Source organism: Lontra canadensis, unplaced genomic scaffold (genome assembly GCF_010015895.1).
Source record: "Lontra canadensis isolate GAN:19392208 unplaced genomic scaffold, GSC_riverotter_1.0 scaffold68, whole genome shotgun sequence".
Classification (NCBI taxonomy): Eukaryota; Metazoa; Chordata; class Mammalia; order Carnivora; family Mustelidae; genus Lontra; species Lontra canadensis.
Window position 1 is genome coordinate 6071013 of NW_022631062.1, and position 19265 is coordinate 6090277.

The 19265-nt window shown below is 51.5% G+C and overlaps 1 protein-coding gene across 1 annotated transcript in view; it reads left to right on the top strand.

Annotated features, from left to right (window-relative positions):
• Positions 1-957: 957 nt before the first annotated feature.
• ANOS1 (anosmin 1) overlaps positions 958-19265 on the top strand; it is a 170146-nt gene continuing 151838 nt past the window's right edge. The window contains exon 1 of the mRNA XM_032880226.1: positions 958-1239. Within this exon, the coding sequence (XP_032736117.1) occupies positions 1033-1239 (207 nt within the window). The 5' untranslated portion in view covers positions 958-1032. The remainder of the gene's footprint in view (positions 1240-19265) is intronic.

The window sequence follows — 19265 nt, forward strand, 5'->3', positions numbered from 1 at the left end:
CTTACAGGTGGTGCACTATAAATGCTGCCCCAGCTCTTTCCGGGGCACGGCCCCCTGTGGGAACCCAGAGCAGGTCCCTAGAGGGGAAAGAGTATGGGGGAAGACTGCAAGACATGGTGGGGCTGAACCGAGAGTCGTTGGGGGGGGGGGGCACATAGGAGGGGAAGATTTGGGGAAAGATTTGTTTTGGGGCCACCTTGGGAGAGAGTAGTGCTGCCCAGAAAATGGTACACCGAGGAAGCAAGTAGCGTGCGTCTGTGTCACAAACGGGGCTTGCTGTGTACCCAGATGGATTTCCAGGTCATAACAGGGAGAGAAGGGAGGAGGAATGAAGGAAGGAATGCGGGAGGGAGAGGAGGGAGAAAAATGTCAGTCCGGTGTCCCTGCCTGCGTTCTCACTGCTCATGTCCATACCAGTCGTGCCTTAGCTCTTTCCAGGACTTGGAAATGAAAGGAAATTCAAATACGCGAGAGTGTGAGCGAAGCTCTGACCTGGGGCAGAAACCGGGGAGGCAGCCTGCAACTTTGAGGCGCTGCGTCCTTCATTAGGCAGGTTGGACGTCCTTGGGGGTGCCGAGGCCCTCCCTTCCGAGGGGGCACCTCCACCCCAGGCCGGGCTCACTCACACCCGCCGTTTCCCTGGATGGTGGAAGTGGGGGCCGGACGCGGACTACTGGGGAGCCCGGCGCGGGAGACCGACCACCCAGAGCGGGGCGCACCGGGAAGACCCGGGCGGCGCCGCCCTGCCTCGGAGCGCCGGGGCTCGCGGCCGGGTAGCCCAGCCCACGGCCCTCCGCCCGGCCGCGCTGTCACTCAGTTTCCTCGCAGCCAATGGCGCGGCGGCCTGTCACCCTCACCCCACCCCTCGAGGCCGAGCCGGGAGGAGGTTGGCGGGGAGGGCGCGGGGCTGGAGTTGAATGATTGAACTTTCCAGCGGAGTTGCGGCGGCCGCGAGGTTCCCGGCAGTGCGGCCCCCGCGCGGAGCTGGGAGCCTCGGCCAGCGCCCGGCGCCCGCGTCCCCGACCCGCAGCCATGGAGCCCGGGGCGCCCGGCGCGGCCCTGACCCTCTGCCTCTGGCTGCTGGCCTGCGGGGACTGCCTGGCCGGCGGCCCCGGCGCCGCGGCGGCTCGGCGGCTGGACGAGTCCCTGTCGGCCGTGAGCGTCCAGCGGGCGCGCTGCTCGTCCAGGTGCCTCAGCCTGCAGATCACGCGCATCTCCGCCTTCTTCCAGCACTTCCAGGTAGGGGAGCCTCCGCCCGCCCGCGGCCGCCCTGCGCTGCGGGCCGTGGCCGGGGGCGCGCGCGGCGCCTGCCTCCCGGCCTCGGCGCCCAAACTTCTCGCCGGGCTCGGCCGGCAGATCCCGCTCCCGTGCGGCGTGGATCGCACCATCGAGGCGGTCGGACCCCCCTTTGCGGCCGCCTCCTTGCTCCCGAAAGGAGAGAGAAGCGTGCACATCTGTCCCCGACTCCCCTGTTCCCCGGTGGAAAGCCCAGAGGAGAGCCTCTGGCGGATTCCGCGGGTGGGTGTGTGCATTTCTTAGTTTCCCAGGACTTCGGCGCGCGGCACTCGGGGCCGGTGGCGGGTCCCGCGAACTCCCCCGCGCTCCCGGGCCCGCGGCGCCGCCAGCCCCGGGAGCGAGGCCGGGAAGCGCGCCCAGCTGCGCCCGGGGACCCGCGCGACCCGCCCGGCCCCGCAGGTGCCCGCGGGTGGACGCCTCCGTCTCCACTGAGCGCCGCGTTCACGTTCGGCGGGAGCGGGGCTCGCAGCCCACCCGTGGAGCCGCGGAGGCGGCGAGTCGTGTGTTCCAGAGTGTGTGTGTCGGGGAGGGTGGTGGCCGCGGCGGCTCTGCGCGCCCCAGTTCGGAGCCTGGGAGCTTCTGAGTCCGTGCGTAGTGTGCGGAGTAAGCCGGGGGACGCGCGACTTGGAGGGCCACGTTGGGATGCTCCGACGCGAGTCCCCGGGTCAGTGTCTGCCCCCGGCCCTCGCAGGTCCTTCCAGCTTGAGTGTGGAAGAGCGTGTGTGTGAGGGAGCGTGGATGTTGGAGGCTCAGGGGGTGGCACGCTTGGCGCCCGTGCGTTGCCAGGTCCCTTGGGGGGAGCGATAGCGCCGAGGGTCCCCACAGGTCTTGCGTGGGAACCCGGGATGCTGGGGGCGCGTTCGCGCCGCTGGCGGGTTCCGCGGGGGCGCGTCCCCTTGCCTTCCCCGCCGACGCGAGTGCGCGCTGTCCGAGCTCATTCGCGCCCACGCCTTAGTGCTCTCGAGGGCTCTCGGTCTCCGCTTGGCCTTCTCGCTCCTGTCCTTAGCGGCTCACCTGTTCCAAGACCCGGGGTCCTTCTCGCCGCAGGGAACAGTGCGGAGGCCAGGAGGAGACTCGGGGCCCTGCCGCAGGTTTTCGGTCTTAGGAAGTAAACGGGGCAGGGTAAAGGCGGCTTCCAGAGGGGCCCTGGGTATTCCGCTGGGAGAGCAGGCGCTTGTGATGACGGCGGAGTTTGGGGCGAATGTGCGCAGGCTTCGGGGTGTTCATCCTGGCCTGCGAGCTAATGAAAGCTGGCGCCCGGGGGCCCAGGCGCTCACGGCTGGGATCTTCGGAGCCCGCAGCCGCTCGCGAAGTCTGCGTGTGCGGGGGTGCGCGCTCTCGGGGAAGCGACCTGTGGTGGGTTTCAGAGAAGCTGGCGCGCTCCGCGCCCCTGCTGCTTTGGGCAAAGGGAGACCCGAGCGCTCGCGTCCTGTGCTGAAATGACGCCGACATCCTGGAGAGGGTTCGTCCCTGGCCACCGGGTTTCAAATCCGCCCTGCCCTGCCCTGCCAGGCCCTCTCCCGGGAAGGTGCAGCACTATTGTTTCATCAACAGAAAGCAAAACAGAGCGACCCGTTCCTGGAGAGAAAGAGTATCTCTGCTTGCTTTTTCTCCTTCTTTCTTTCCTTTTCTTTCTTTCTTTCTCTTTCTAATTGAACTGTCCGTCGCTGTAACTTATTTGTTTTACAGTTTAAGCGGCTAAAGAAGCAGTTTAGATCAAGCCAATTCCCATGAAAGGCTTTTCTTGTGGTCTCCTGGCATGATTTCTCTTCGGAAGAAGAACCGCTGACAGAATGCACATCGCCTAGACAATCCTGATTACATTTTAATTAGCTGGAGAGGAAGAAGCTGTAAATTACTGCTAGGACTTAGGAACTGCTGTTGTGGCCATGGACTGCCAAGCCACTCGTGGAGGGTTAACCCTAACCTGCTAATGCCCATCGGATTTACCTAAATTGCAGGGATTATGTTTTCCTAAGATGTGAAAAGGCAGCGAAACACTCTCCTTAGAAACCCTCCAGCTTCCCTGTCCCTCCCCCTTGTTAAATAATTGGGAGATGATGGAGGGGTCAGCTGCCACCAACCCCTTACAGGGCACGTGGTGTTTATTAAGAGACAGGAAAGGCGGGTGAGACGAAGCTTGCGGCGAGCCCCTTCTCGCAGGTCACCCCACCCCCTTGTGCAAAGAAGGCCCAGCAGCAGGCCCTTTCCGGAGCAGGTGGCCATTTTCAATGTCTGTCCCACAGCACTAGGGCTCTTTTAAAGGATGGAAGGCCGGTCTCCATCCTTGAGGCCAGCCTAGCGTGGGGACGCTTAGATGTAACAGCTGTCAGGGCTTGGCCGTGGAGACCCTAACCTGTGTCATCACGGTGTGGACAGAGGCTCAGAGCTGCGGCGGGCAGTGCTCTGGAGTGGCCCACAGGCTTGCAGAGGGACGCTGCAGTCTCACGGTCTGTGCTCCAGCTGCACTCGTTTGCCGGCTCTGAGCAGCGCTGCTGCTCACCTGGGGCCTTTGCTTCTGCTGTCCGTGTGGGCTTCACCTGTCCGCGCTGCGGCCCGAAGCCAGGCCCGGGCGCCCAAGCGACTCACTACTGATGCATGGGGATGGGAACGGTGATGGGGGATTCCTGAATTCTCTGGCCCAGCTCCTGACCTGGGAGAGTTCCGGATTTCATCACGGATGGTGAACTGCTTCACGTCCCGGCCAAATGCTGGCTCCATTCGTGGAAAGAAGCAGTGCAAGTCAGCACCTCCCAGGGTGTCTGCTCCCAGCCCCGTGTGCGGGGCTCTGGCCACACTGCCCCTTCAGGTTAGCACCTGCCCCACGCACAGCGTCGCTAAAATCCCACTCACCGAGGAGGTTTCGAAGGACATCCTTCTATCTGTGTACAAACAGGAGATCGGGGCTGTGGGGTCTGGAGCGGGGCGTGTGAGCTTTGGAACGAGGCCGGTCTTGCCGCCGTGTGGATGGGTCACTTGGGCCTATCGCCTTCCTGAACGTCCAGCCTCTTGTGTGTCCCATGGAGGACAAGACCCTGCCCGGCAAGGTGGAGGTCGTAGGCGGCGTTGGGGTTACTGGAGTGATGGTGGCGAGGGAGCTAACTCTAACCAGGAGATTAGTCAGTACCGGCCTCTGTTCTAGGAGCCCTACGAGGCTGTGTAAGGAAGGTACTGTTTGTTTCCCAGCTCATAAGCAAACACAGGTGCTGAGAAGGCAGGTTGCTCACAGAGCTAAGAGATGGTGCCGCTGGGCTCCGAACGAGGGTGCCTGTCAGGTTTTTATTTTGTTCTCTCTAGGATTGTGTTGGTTAGCGGTTAATTTCCTTCAAGAAAGACTGCCTCATTCTCGGGACTGCGTGCAAAGTGAAAACGTATGTCCAGTATTTCAGATAGCAAGAGAAAGGAGTGTTGTTAAACAACCTAAAATATAAAATGCTCTTCCTTCTTTGGTGGCACTTGCAGTGTGTCCTGGGTTTCAGATTTGCTGTTCAGTGATGTTCTCAGTAAAGAAAAGTGTAACAATTCAGTGACGAGTGTGGATTTACTCTTCCTCTTTATATTCTTCCGTGCCAGTGCTACGTGCCAACATGGGAGCATTTCACTTGCATGCCGGCTCCACGGCATTTCACAATTTCTGTTTCCTGGCCTGGAGGCACAGGTGCTTGGGTGCTTGCCCAGAAAGAACACGTGCTTGGCACCCTCTTCTGCAAGCTTCTAGACCCAAGCCTCGTGCCTTGTTTGGAGTGTCGTGTTCAGGAGGTCGAACCAGGGATCTCGCCCATTCCTGTTCACACGAAGCAAGTAGGCAGCCCCAAGGCCAGACTCCTCACTGGCAGATACCTGCCCCAGGGATGGGTTTGCTCCCCGGAAGCCCTGGACCCTGGACCCCGCCCACTAACGTCATGATGCTGTTTCCTGCGTGCGATGAGGACCGCCTCCGCTGCGTCCTGGCCTCATGCATGCGTCAGACCGTCCTTGGACCCTGGTCCAGGTCCCGGCAGTGCCCGGGGTATGATAGTCCTTTTAGGGCAAGGAGTGGGGAGGGAGAAGCTGGGTGGAGACCAGGGTGCCAGGGACAAGGGAGTGGGGAGCCAAGAACCTTTCCTGAGGAGGGGCAGGAGCAGGGGCAGGCAGGATCCCATGTGGTCCAAGGCTCCAAGCCTCCAAAACAAGTTCTGGTTTTCCATCAGACTGCCCATGTGACACAGCCACCCAGGATACAGTCTTCAAGATTCTCCGTGTGCTGGCCACAGAGCATCAAGCCTGGTCATTGGTCCCCCGAAGCATGGACCCCATGCATCGGTCCTATGTCCCCGAAGCGGTCCTGGTGTGGATTTTTTGTACCTCAAGGGTGCAGAACCCTCGGGAGGGCTTAAGCCCAGTTGCTTAAGTGGAGGAGTCCCTCATAGGGTTTTCCACCATGTCCACGCTTATGATGCCCACCAGCGTTCACTTGGGAATAACCTCTACCCCTTGTGTTTTCAGCCTCACGGGGATTTTAAAGAAGAGGGAAAGGACGGAACATCGTCTGAAATGAGCTCTCTCTTTCTCAACAAATGTCACTTACCTTCAGAGTGACTCGCTCTCGTACGCTAGGTGGGATACGCCTTAGCAGAGACCACTCTCGTCTGCCCTGGTTCTGCTCACTGTGGCAACCATGCATGCCAATCTCGAGCCTTCCAGACAGAGTCATGGCACTAAGCATTAGGAGACCCGGAACCTGTTCTTTCTGTGCCTGTGTTTTCTCCAAGGAGGCTCAGGAGAATAGGAGGTCGTGTACAACACAGTCATAGCTCGTGTACAGCAGACGAGCGGGGAACGGGTCTGCTTTTTCCCAGAATTCGGCACTGCTCGGGGGGAAAAAGTCAATCTTCTCGTTGGAAGATAAGTAGCAGGTTGCTGCAGCCTGGGCTCTGTGGGTCTAGAATTTTATTAGTGCTAAGACATTCTTGTTTAACGGGACATTATTCAGCCTATAAAATACCACGGATAGACACGCTTAGGTGGCCAATGAGAGAGATCAGACGCTTCCCCTACAGTAATTGGAAGCTGTTTGCTTTGGCAAGGGGAGAGCTAAGCTGGTGATTAGCTCCTTCTTCTAGGAGGACCAGCATCTCCTCCAAGAAAAAGCAAATAAACAACGATCGCATCAAAACCCCTTAGCAGCCACACATCAGCCCAGGCCCAGAGACTTCTGGAAGGCCACTTCCGTGGTGAGTTTACCCAGCCCTGGTGTGTCTCTTTACCCTGCAGGGAGACTAGTTACTCGCCACAGTGGCCGAGGGTTTGGAGAGTTCCCGAAAGAAGGGCCGTTGTCCGGCTTTGGCATTTATAGCTCCTGGTCTGGGTTCCCTGGATCGCTGGCTGTCTTTCTAAGAATTTCTGAATTTAACCAAAACTAAGCATTAGGCTATTCAGGGCAAATTTTTCTACGAAGCAAGTAGGCAGCCCCAAGGCCAGACTCCTCACTGGCAGATACCTGCCCCAGGGATGGGTTTGCTCCCCAGAAGCCCTGGACCCTGGACCCCGCCCACTAAAGTCATGATGCTGTTTCCTGCGTGCGATGAGGACCGCCTTATCTTAATGTAGTGGTTCTCCTTGAGTGTGGTTTAAAAGTTTATCTTATTGTGACTATTACAAACATTTTAAAAACACATTAAAGGGGCACCTGGGTGGCTCTGTCATTAAGCATCTGCCTTCAGCTCAGGTCATGATCCCAGGGTCCTGGGATCGAGTCCCGCATTGGGCTCCCTGCTCTGTGGGAAGCCTGCTTCTCCCTCTCCCACTCCCCCTGCCTGTGTTCCCCCTCTCTCTCTGTCTCTGTCAAATAAATAAATCCCTTAAAAAAAAAAAAGGCACTTACTGACTTGTTCATTTCCTTGTGCAGCATATCGTTGAAGAAGAAATATATATGTATACTTCTATATGTTTATATTGTATATACTCACATACACCCGTATGTAGTTACGTATGATACCCTACATGCATGTGTGTGTGTTTGAAGGCCTAACCTGGAGTTAAAAGTTACTGTCGTGCAATGATTAAGGCTCTAAGGTTATTATTCCTTGGAAATGATTGCAGTGTGTAACCTACCCTCGTTTATTTCTGCCAGTGGGTATAAGACTGTAGGGACAGGCGATGCCTGGCTGGCTCAGTGGAGGGAGCTTGTGACTCTTGGTCTTGAGGTTGTGAGTTCGAGCCCCACATTGGGTATAGAGAGGACTCAAAAATTTAAAAAAAAAAAATTCCTTTAAGAAATAAAACTGGAGTTGCACAAGCTGATGAAGGGGTTAGTGGGCTCTGCTTGTGTTGATTCAGACGTGAGAGGTTCCTTTGCATAACTTGGTAGTGCTTTACAGAATTTCACACAATTTTGAGGGTGAGGGCTTGGACCACAATCCGTGCAGCACATTGATAGGATCAGAATGCATTTTATATATGAAACACAGGACCAGGAAATCGCAGATGCCCCCATCGCCGTGCCCTTGTACAAATGACCGCATACGTTACCCTTGGGAAGACATGTCCGAACTCACAGGCCTTTCGAGTTCCAGCTTCCGCTGCCTCGCACACGTCTGTTCATGGGCTCTGGACCCCGTAGTGTGGAAGTGTGTAGTCTGTCAACATATGGCATTTATTAAGGATGACCTAGTTTCTCCTCTTTTCATTAATCAAAGATACCCCCAACTCTTTCAAGCTTCCCATCAGCAGGAGGTCGCCTGCCTGACCAAGCGGAGCAATAAAGACGTCTTCCTGACCTTTTAGTTACCTGGGGACCGTCAGCTTAGAAAATGTGCAATTTCCCTTGAATTCTCTGAAATTCTGAAAATAGGTCATAGACCTATTCCTTCTTAGTAGATGCTGTTGGTGACCTGTCCCTCCCCTCCTTAACCCCAGCTTCTGTATCAGTGGCTAATGGCTTACAGCGGCTCCCCCTTAGAGACTAACCTTTCTCCCATGGGCGCCATCTTGCCATTGGCTCCCAGCTGGAGGCCACAGGAGGCCAGCCTCCTGCGGGAATAATTCTTGGGCTATTTGTGCTCCCCTGTTATGGGACCAGGCCTCTGCAGGTCTCCAGCTAACATCACTTACCTGTTTCACTCCTCCTCCCGCTTCCTTCTCTGTTTACACTGAGGGCTTCTCCCAAGATAGCACATACGCAGGAAGCCCCCTTTCAGCCTGTGCTTCTCTGAAACCCAGTCTCTGACACCTGCCGTAAGAGTTAACCTGACCTAAGTCAACATCGTTGTGTTTTCGATTGGACGACTTGGTGCTTTTAGAAATGACTCGTTCAAGCACACAGATAGTAGCGGGAAGCAGAGAAGGAGAACCAGCTTTCAGAACCCTCAGGTGTTTTCCTTCTATCCCTGGAAAAATCCCAAGATTTTATACAAATTAAAAAAAAACTTTTTAGATGAAGAAGCCCTTAGAGTCAGTACATTTTCTGCTACTTGGATTTAGTTTGTGTCTCCCACTGATTTCAGTAAAAAAGGTCAAGCACTGCTTGGGGCTGTTTTGCTCGTTTCCGCGAATATAGGTGAGTTCCTGCGCTTTTGAAGATCGAGTATAAGTATGGTTCTTGCTCACGGGGATTGTAGAGTCCAGTAGGGGCTGAGACTGGGAAACAGCTTCTGTCCGCACGTGACTTCAAGGGGGGGTTATTCGTACGAGATCTCTGGGGAAGGAGCGTAGCCCTGTGGGGAAAGCGTCCTGGGGGGGTGACTCTTGGGCTGACCCGCAAACGCTGGCTTCCTCCCGCCCAGAGCAGCCAGCAGCATGAGTGCTCGCAGAGTCTTGCCACGGTTTGGTCTGTGTGTTGGGGACTCTGAGTGCTTCCCCTGGACGGGATAGAGGGGCAGTTCCTCAGCGAGCAGCCAGCGTTGGGGAACTTGTCCCCGGGAGCTGGAACAGAGCTCACATCCCTTGTTGTGCAGGTCAGGGTAGGAACGTGCCCTGGCCATGACACTTGGAGGTGTGTGCACGGATCTTCTCCCAGGTTCCCTGCCGGTCTCGGCTACGCTCCTGGCAGGTGCAGCGGTCTTCATCGGATCTTCCTGGAGCTCCCGCCCGGACCCCTGAGAAGGAGCCTCAGACGAGCAGAAGAAGGTGCACGGGGGCTGCCCATTCCATCGCCTCCCCGTCACGCCTACGGCAGGACCCCAGCCCTACCTCGTGGGGGTGGCCCCAGAGTAAGAAACTCTCCCGAATCATGGAGCCGCAGGTTAGAATGGACTCCACATTGCGTTGTACAGCATCTTGGTGTTGACAGAACAGTGTCCCGTGAAATATCTGTTTGGCCTCCGTAGCAGCTCTGTGAGGTCACGAGCGCTGTTTCTCTTTCACAGACAAGAAAACCGCAGGTCTGGAAGTGAGGTAACCAAGGCTTCACAGCCACAACCCAAGCACCCGTCGTCATCTTCCCAAATGTTTACACTGAACGACCCTGCTTCTCAGGTTATTAACCGTGAGAGAAGACAGAGTGGAAATACCAACTGTGATGTAACTGAGAATCATGCAGTTTTGGGGGGAAATATCCCTCCATTTCTCGTTGGCTCCTGGAGGCACAATTGTGGATAACTGAAAGAGTAATGATGTGGTGGAAAAAGCCTTTAAAAATACCAGTCCATCAACACCCATCCCTTGTGCATTTAACCATCCACATTTTTCTTCCAGCCAATAAGAATGTGTCAGAGACCATCCCCTTTCAAGGATCTTGGGTTCTACGGAACCCAGCACAAGCGAGATGTGTCTCCTGCCCTCCAAAGCATCATTTTCTGCTCGTGAGAGAGACGGACGTTGAAGCAAAGAGTTGCAGAGAGTTCTGAACTAAAGAAAGAAACAATTATAATCGTGTATCACTTAAAATCGTCATACATGACGGTTTAGTGTGTGGTCATCATCTCCTAGACGAAGTGTTGTTTTTGTCCCAAGAGTGGATTTTGTGTCTGTCCCTCTGACTCGTCTAGCGACACGGCAGAGCACCACTATGATCCTTGCGTAAATGTTTTGGAACTCGCTGGGTTCCTTGGTGCCGCGGGGTCTGAGGTTGCTGTCCGGGAGGCACAGCGGTCTGGGGACTTGTGCCTTCTCTTGTTTCCTGCTTCCGAATGGCGGCGGGACACGTTTGCGGTATTTGCAAGTGGCGACTGTGGCTGGTGTGTACGTGACTGGTACTTCCAGGAACTCACGGTGCCCTCCAAGCTGGGTCTCTTTGCTTTCGTTTTGGGTCTGGGAGTGTGTTTATGCTTTACGGTTCTTTCCAGCCTCTCAGTAAGACACCAGATTGCACAGTGAGGACGGCTGCCCGTGAGAAGAACAGGGTGACAAATTGGCATTCTTTCATACCCTGAGGCCTCAAATCTATCCTGAGGGGAGCTGGAGAAACCGTAGCCTGTCCAGAGAGGGAACCTTTAAATTCACATGGTATTTACCTTTTTTGTTTGAAATTGTAACATTTGTCACCGAAAATGCTTTTTACTCTGCAACTTAATACCCGCCAACTTGAGAAAGCATTGTTACAATGACCTCAAAAGTACATAATTTTGTTTCTCATATTGCCTTCTTTCTTTGAAAGGTAAGGTGGATAGGTTGTCACCATGTAGATTGTATCATGTATAGTGACTCGAATCTTTATCTTGGAGAAGTGCGTTTTCCTACGTGGTTTGCCCAGGATCTCAGGTGACTGACCTCCAGCCAACAAAAATCCTCATTTCCCCTAATTGAGCATCTAATCATCATGGATGGCTTTTAAAATTTCATAGTTAATGTCTTCTGTGTCCAAAGAAGTGATGAGTGTATGAGTCCAGAAATAAAAATCCAAGAGTCCCTCTAATGAAAGAAAAGACATTAACTTTGCAAAGCAATGCATCACTTTCCAAAAATGTCATTAATCATACCGGCACGTGGGGCCAGAGGAATATTGGGAATTCACTTACTTACAAATTTCAGGGGCTTTTTCCCCTTATTTTTTCACCTTTTTTTAAATCAACTACAATATTATAATGCATTAATTCATATGTTTGAAAGACATAAAATTATTTTTGGTGCTCCTCACTCCCGGCAATGCCAGTGACGTGCTTATCTAGAAACAAACCAGATGGCTTACGTTCTTAGCTGGGAGGTTACTTACTGACGGCTCCTCTGAAAGAAAGTCTAAAACAGTTGAGAAACTCTTAATGCAAACAAAATTCAACCTTTCAGGTTCAAGGTGGTTTTACCTACTCCCTGCGTTCCTGCCGGATCAGCGTCCTTGTTCATGCCGTGTATGTGCCTCGACTCTTGTTTAATTTTCTAGTAACACATAACTGAGAAACAGCCCTTTTTTAGACTTAAGTAAACGTCTCCGCTCCTGTCTTTCAATGCCTACCCTACTGCTAGGCAGGGCACTCTTGAAATGTATACTGAAACCCTTTGTAGGCTGCAGAGAAAATTGAGAAAGAGGCGTGCAAACGTACAATGCCAGGAGAGATTTAAAAGAGGGCACACACCTTATGCTGATCTGTTGCCTGTGCCCAGGGCAGGTTCCCCGCGTGCTGGTGTAAGAAACCAGATATGCGGAGAAGCTTGGCATTTCAGGACCATTAGCTGGCATTCCAGCCGATGGACGGCTTTGTAGGATGCCGATACCGAGCCCCTTGATAATCACGAGGGAATAATAATAATAATACCCCCCGCATTTGGAAATGTAGAAATGTTTCCCAACAAACCTCCATGCAACAGTTTCTTTTGCGATAACTCAGATTTCCATCCTCTTTCCTCCATGGCGAGCCCTTGCTGGATGGCCATTTCCCCTAGTGAGTAGTGTTTTGCGCCCCGTAGGGGAACAGCCTTTTATGAAGGGAGCAGAAGACCACGCCAGCTACACGGAGCTCCAGTGGTGTCCAGGCCCTGGGGCTGAAAACCAGCGTTGCCCAACAGGCCTGCTCTGGGGGCGAGTCAGGAAAAGGGAAAGTTAGGGATTGCATCACAGCACAAACTGGGTGCTCGCTGCCTGGAGATATAGCCTGTTAATTATGAGAATGTTAAGTTTATACAGAAGTTAACGATTACTTTTTTAAAAAGATTGATCTATTTGAGAGAGAGCGAGAGGGAGCACAGTGTTGGTGGGGGAGGGTTAGAGGGAGAGAGGGAGACTCTCGAGCCCATTTTGCAATTAGCGTGGATCCCGACCCAGGGCTCAATCCCGCGACCGGAGTAGAAACCAGCTGAGGGATGCCTAACTGCTTGCCTCGCCCAGGCAATCCTGATTCCTTTCTGAGAGAACGAGACAAAACTGGGAAGGGGGGTTGCTGTGCTGTGTATGGTCACCGTGATTCTTTTACATTTCTTCAGTGGCAAGACTTGCAGAGAAAGAAGCAGAGATCTTATCCACCTTTAGAAGCGGTCGTTGTTTGAAGGCGGGCATTTTTCTCTCCCATTTTGGCTTCTGTGTTTCGGGCTGTCGCAGCCCTCTGGAACAAGAACCGCGCCCTTACGGTCTTAACCCATGTACCCTGCAGTTCCTTTCTTATTTCCTGGGCCATGGGGGGCCCTCAGCAGAGGTTTGGTGAAACTGTACAGCACATCTTTGACTAGAAATGCATTTTCCTTTTCTGTTCCCCGCCACCTCCCCCTCTCTTTTTATTTTGACACTTGTCTGTACCAGTTGGAAAGCAGCACAGCCAAAGCCATGTGCTGATCATTCCAGAAATGGCCTACATCTGGGAAGTTATTTTCCCATTGGGCCAGAATCTCAAAGAAAGTGGGGAGCTTCTTTCCTGTGTTGTTGTTGTGTGCACATTTTTGTATCCGGGATTATGAGATCATGTCCTCACAGCTGCAGAGAAATTAAACAAATTCTGGACGGAATGGATTCACTTGTTAAATGTTGCGCTGACCGTAGGAAAACATAGTGGGAGGTGAGACTACCTTACAAAAGATATCCATTTGTATTTCGATCTATTATTCAAGAGCCGTGCACTTGTGTAATATTTGGAACCTATTTTTAGGAGGGCCAGGTTTGCATAGTTTAGTCCCATTATGTATTCTACAATTTCAGAAAAAGAAATGAGACTCCTTTGTTGAGCAGCCATATGAAATTAGGGCTGAAAGTTTGGTTTGTATGCACGTGGGGCTCCTGCCTGGCTCAGTCGGTAGAGTGTGTGACTCTTGATCTCGGGGTTGTACGGTCTAGCCGCACGTTGGGTGTAGAGATTACTTAAAATGTTTTTCTTTGCATATACATGTCTGTTGGTGTACTACGCATCCGTGCGTAGCTCAGGCTTTCTCAGTCCTGGCAGTACTGATATTTTGGGCCAGATGGTTCTGTGTTGTGGGGCTGTCCTGTGCCTTTTAGGTTGTTCAGTTGCCTCTCTGGTCTTTACGCACTGGATGCCAGTAGTACCGCTCCCACCCCAGTCCCAACAAACAAAATCTGTATCTAGCTATGCAGCTGTCTGTCCAAACACTGAAATCAGGACGTGCCGTGGGGCAAAATCACCCCTCCTGACCCACGGTAGCTCTCTCTCTCGACTTCACATTTCTCTGCATCCGTATGTGTCTCTCCATCCGTGTCTGTATTTAGGTAGGTGTGTCGAAATCTGGAGACACATACATATCTACACACGTATACGTGAGTCTTTTGTTACATATTCATGTGTCCTGGGTGGAGAAGGAAACTCGGAGTCAGAAACGGACAAGCTAATTGCGTTCACCATGTTCGCCTACAACGTGGGAGTTGGAAAGGTGCTCACTTATGCCTCCACTACAGAGTTTAGAGAAGAAAAGGCACTTGTTTTTATGAAATGCGATTCGAAGAAAAAAATGCCGTCCTTCCATTCTACGGCAGACATTCTTCTGAAAGGAAACAACTGCATCTCTCTCTAATAATGCTGATTCCACACTGAATTTTGCCCCAGAAACCAACATTGCTGTGTACATTAACTACCTAAAATTTAAATTAAAAAGAAAAAAGTAATCGTGCTGATTCTGAGGCTATGTCCTAGAACTTGTGGATGTAATCCTTGAAGAAAAGACAGGTGTTTTTTTTTTTTCCTTCAAATACCTGCTAATTTAAAATTTTATAATTTTTTTTTTTTTTAATTTTGTGAGCTGGTCCTAAAGTCTGCTTCTCTTGGATCTTCTTTGCAAGTAAACTGCTTTTCCTTTTGAAGAAGTTCTGTCTTTGAACCTTCTCTGAGACCATTTCACTGCCGTTTGCTCAATTTCCTGACCTCGAACACGGGGGCAGTGAGTGGGTCAAGCTGTTTCACCGGGTCCCCCTATGATGGAACTGAGTGCGAGCAGGACCTCTCAGGGAGGTGGCTTCCCAGCAGTTTTGACTGTGGCTGTTAAGATGAGCGGGGCACCTGGGGCACCTGCGTGGCTCTGTGGGTTAAGCCTCAGCCTTCGGCTCAGGTCATGATCTCAGGGTCTGGGATCGAGCCCCACATCAGGCTCTCTGCTCAGTGGGGAGCCTGCTTCCTCCTCTCTCTCTGCCTGCCTCTCTGCCTCCTTGTGATCTCTGTCTCTGTCAAATAAATAAAATCTTAAAAGATGAGCGGGGCACGGAATGCGTGCCTGGTGCCAAAGATCTGGGGATTTGACAGTGAGTAGTGTGTCCCCTTGAACCTTGATGCTTCACGGTCTGGTCCGAGAGCCAAATTTAAACAACCCGAGACCGGAGACCTCAACAGACCCCTCACCAGAGGAAGCATCCAGGGGGCAAACAAGCAAATGAAAAGCTGCGCTCCGTGCCAGAGGTCCTTGGGAAACACACCGGAAAAGAACGATGAGCTACTGCTCCATGCCTGCGAGCATGGCCCGGATCTGGAATGCGTCGGACACCAGCCAGGCTGCTGGGGACGTGGAGCAACAGGAACTCCTGTTCACGGCCGGGATGATGCAAAATGGTGCAGCGGCTTTGGAAGACAGCTCGGCCGGCCGTGTGTATTAAAAGGAGGAGACCATCAGAGACAGCAAGCCCCAAATGGGAGTCATTTGCCCTCCTGGACAGCAGACCAAGACTCACGTACAGTTTCAACCTGCCCCAGGAATGGGGGCTTTTAGCAGTTGGACCTGAAATTTCCTGATCTGCTCTAGCGATGGAATCTACACGGTACAAATCCCTCCTATTCCTTTCCCCGCCAGAAGCAAGTGTCATCCTACCTCTCCTTCCATAAGAACTTCCTGTTCTACCCTTTTCCTTTGAAAACCTCCCATTTCGTGCCGTCCATCAGTGTCTCTCTTCTTACCAGGTGGCATGCTGCCTGCATTCACGAACTGCTTGATAAACCCAATTAGATCTTAAATTTACTCTGTCAAATTTTATTTTTTAACATGACACGAGACCTACTGTTCTCATACAATACGCTAATTGTGCTCTTTGGTATTTACCCAAATGAATTGAGGATTCATGTTTCTAAGAAATTTGGCATGGATGTTTATACAGCTTTCTTCATAATTACCAAAATTAGGAAGCAACCAAGATGCCTTTAGTAGATGAATGGATAAACAAACTGGGGTCCACCCAGATAATCAGATACTCCTCAGTGCTCACACAGAATGAGTTATCAAGCCACAGAAAGACGTGAAGAAACTGAAATGCCTGTTAGTAAGGGAGAGAAGCCGATCTGAAAACCCTCAATACAATGATTCCAAATATATGACATTCTTGAAAAAGCAGAACATGGGAGATAAGTGTCTGTCGGTTTGGGATGGGAGAAGGATGAATGAGTCGGGTGAGGAGTAAGGATTTTCAGGGCAGGGACCCCACTACTTATGTGCTGTCGTGATGGTGGATCCCTGTCTTCATACATCTGCTCAGACCCACAGAACACCCAACACCCAGAACCTGAGTGTAAACTACGGACCCTTGCTGAACAGGCTGTGTCAGCGGACACTCACCAGTGGTAACAAGTGTACCCTCTGGTGGGGGGTGTTGATGACCGGGGCGGCCGTGCAGGTGTAGGGGCAGAGGACATGGGAAATCGCACCACCTTTCTTGTCCTTTTGGTACAAACTTAAAACTGTTCTAAAAATTAAAATTTATTTTAGAAAAAAGTAAAATATTTTCCGTTTTCAGTTTCAGAAACTTACCCTCTGAAATGTCTTTGACAATGCTTAGTTGAATGGAATTGAGATGTCTTACATGCATTCGTCACTTAGTGATTTTCTATTCTCTTATGAGGCCTAAGAATAGATTCAGTAGGATTTTTACTTGAAATTTGAAATCCTGGATAAGTATTGTGTAAGGAGAAAAGGGCATTGAATTCTAGGTCATCTAGTCTATTATGAAAACATACCTGACTTCCCAGATGCTGGGTGCTTATAATTCTGCAGGTAACACACATTTTTCCTGGAATTGATTTTTTGGGAAAGTGCAGTCTTTTCTTGGGGTTATTTCTGTTCGTCTTGTATCACATTTAATTCATCATGTTTTCTCAAGTGGTCTCTCATTAAAGCATGCTGTCTTTTGAAGTTCATATTAAAATAACCCAGAATCTTGATGAATGGGTTATACTCTCCTATAAGTCAGGGTATAATTGACTACAAGGTGCTTGATTTAAGTTTGATTAATTATTCTGCACTCTCTAATGAATAACACATAACTTAGCACCACGAAAAAGCATATATCACAAGCAAACAATGTAACAAAAATCTGACTTCAAGTCCATTAGAATGGGAAAAACATGTAGTTCTAGTATTTTTTCTTTTCTGTTTAGGTTTTCCCCGCTACAAATAGAAGTCAACTAAATCCTGACTCTTCTGGCCTGTAAGTGTATAACAAGGTGTAGATTTTGCTTTCATATTAGAATAAGTACTTTTAGGACTCAATGTATTATGAAACCTGTTATTAAAATATTCTGTACAAATGCAAATGGAAAAAATCATTCTCCTTTACGAAGCATTGAATGTTTGTGCAAGTAGAAATTTTCAAATGGTTCTTGCTGTAACAGCAGGAGAATTCAGCTCCTGCTCTCTGGAAACAGCTTCTCTCTGGCTGCTGTTAATGCTTCTAAGTCATTAGCTCAATAACTTGAAATTAATCCTCTGCTGGTCAACTTGCCAGAAGCCAAGCGTTAATGTGCCTTGTAGGAACTGCTTATTAGGAACAACAGATCCCACCTGTCAAGCCTCACATCTGTCCAGCCTCTATTGTGAAAAAATAGGGAGATCGGAGAGTGCCTTTAAACTCCTTTTTCTTTTTGTCCTCACTGTTATCCTGAGCAATACGTAACATCTTTCCAGAGTTGTTTCTTACAAAGAGGCTCATAGGCAGAGGTGAGGCTGAGCCAGAGTGGAGGCTACACTGGCCCGGTCTGTGCTGGGCGTCCTCGCCTTGAGCAACCCGTGCAGACACAGGCTTGACCACATGCGTGTGTGCACACTCATCCGGAGTTTGGTTTATTGCCGGATGCAGAAGACGGTTTCAGTAACTGGAATGCGATGAGCTATCCGCACACTGGGCAGGGGACTCCGTCTACTTGGCACACGTGGAGAGAGAGGAGAAAGAAACATTTGGAGGGATTTTTCATGGAGTCAGGGATAGCAAAGTGAGGGGAATTGTTCTTCCTTCCCTGAGGTTCTGCAGCTAGAGCTAAGGTCACAGTCGCCCAGCAGGCCTATCACGACGCAGCTCCTGGACCCGCCCCAGCACTTTTGATGCTGCAGGTCTGCAGTGAGACCCTGGCACTTGCCTGCCTGCCAAGCTTCCGGCCCATGATTCTGGTCTCGGGGCCCCACTCTGAGAACCATTGATGTCAGCTTCTCTACGTGCTAGCTTTCTCTCTGGTGCCTCTCTTTGCTCGGTAAGATGTGCCCCGTGCTTGCACTCGGTCCTCCGTTCTCTGATTCTTGGACCCGCATTCTTCTTCCAACCAGCCGTTGCTCATTCGGGGTCATTCTTAATGTCTGGCTTACGAAACAGGAGTCCGCAGTGGCTCCCATGGCAGAAACGTAACTGAGGACGGAGTCACTTTCATCGCATTCATTTGTCAAAGGAGAGGATTGGAATCGTTGCTTTCTCTTTTGAAACCTAGGTTGTGGTTCCAGGTCGTTGGGAGAAGGAGCCCATGGGTGCCTCCTCTGACCATGTGTGTTCAGGGATGGAGGTCTAGAATGAAGACTCCTCAAGGGGAACCTTAGAGAGGACAGTTCATAAGTAGTCAAGGTCCAGTTATGGAACAAAAATAAAGCATATCAGGTTGAGGACATGGACGTAGTGTAGAAAGAACAGGCTGAGAATAGACTTATTACGTTGCGCGAGAACCCTCTCATCGTGAATGTTTGGCTGTTCTACACTTCCTTAAGCGGTCCGTTTTCACCCAAGGCTGGCCTGTTGGATCTGAAACGGTCTACGTCACGGTGGACAAGTGCCGCCTTACGATGCAAACATATGCCCTAAGAATTAAGTACTCTCTGTAAAGACAGACAAGGGACGAGTCGTTGTCCGCAAGATGGAGAGACAGATGGGTCAGAGTGAGACACTGTGCTCTGCTGTATGCCTGGCCGTGGCCGGCCGTCCAAAGTTAAGGAACAAACACTGGCAGTGATTTTTCAAGCCAACGGGGAACATCTGTGAAGATATTAAGGCAGGAATTCCCAACAGGGTGCTGTTGGGGTGTGGTTCAAACCACATAGCGTTTGGCCCAGGGCTTTAGTTTCATCGCTGTTATGGGATGGCTTGTGTCCCCTGTTGCCCAGATAGGTGAGTCAATGGCCTAACCTTCAGTACCTCCAAAAATGACCTTATGAGGAAAAGGTTGGTGGATATGCAGTTAGTTAAGATGAGGTCAGACCTGAGCAGGCTGAGCCCTTGAAGTAATATGACTGGGTCCTTACGAAAAGGGGAAATTTGGACACAGATGCTCGTAGGCATGAGGACATAAGCAGAAGGCCACGTGAAGGTTAGACTGGGTGCCATGAGCCAAAGAAACATGGGAAGTTAAGAGAAAGATGTGGAATGAATCTTTCCCTGGAGCCCTCAGCAG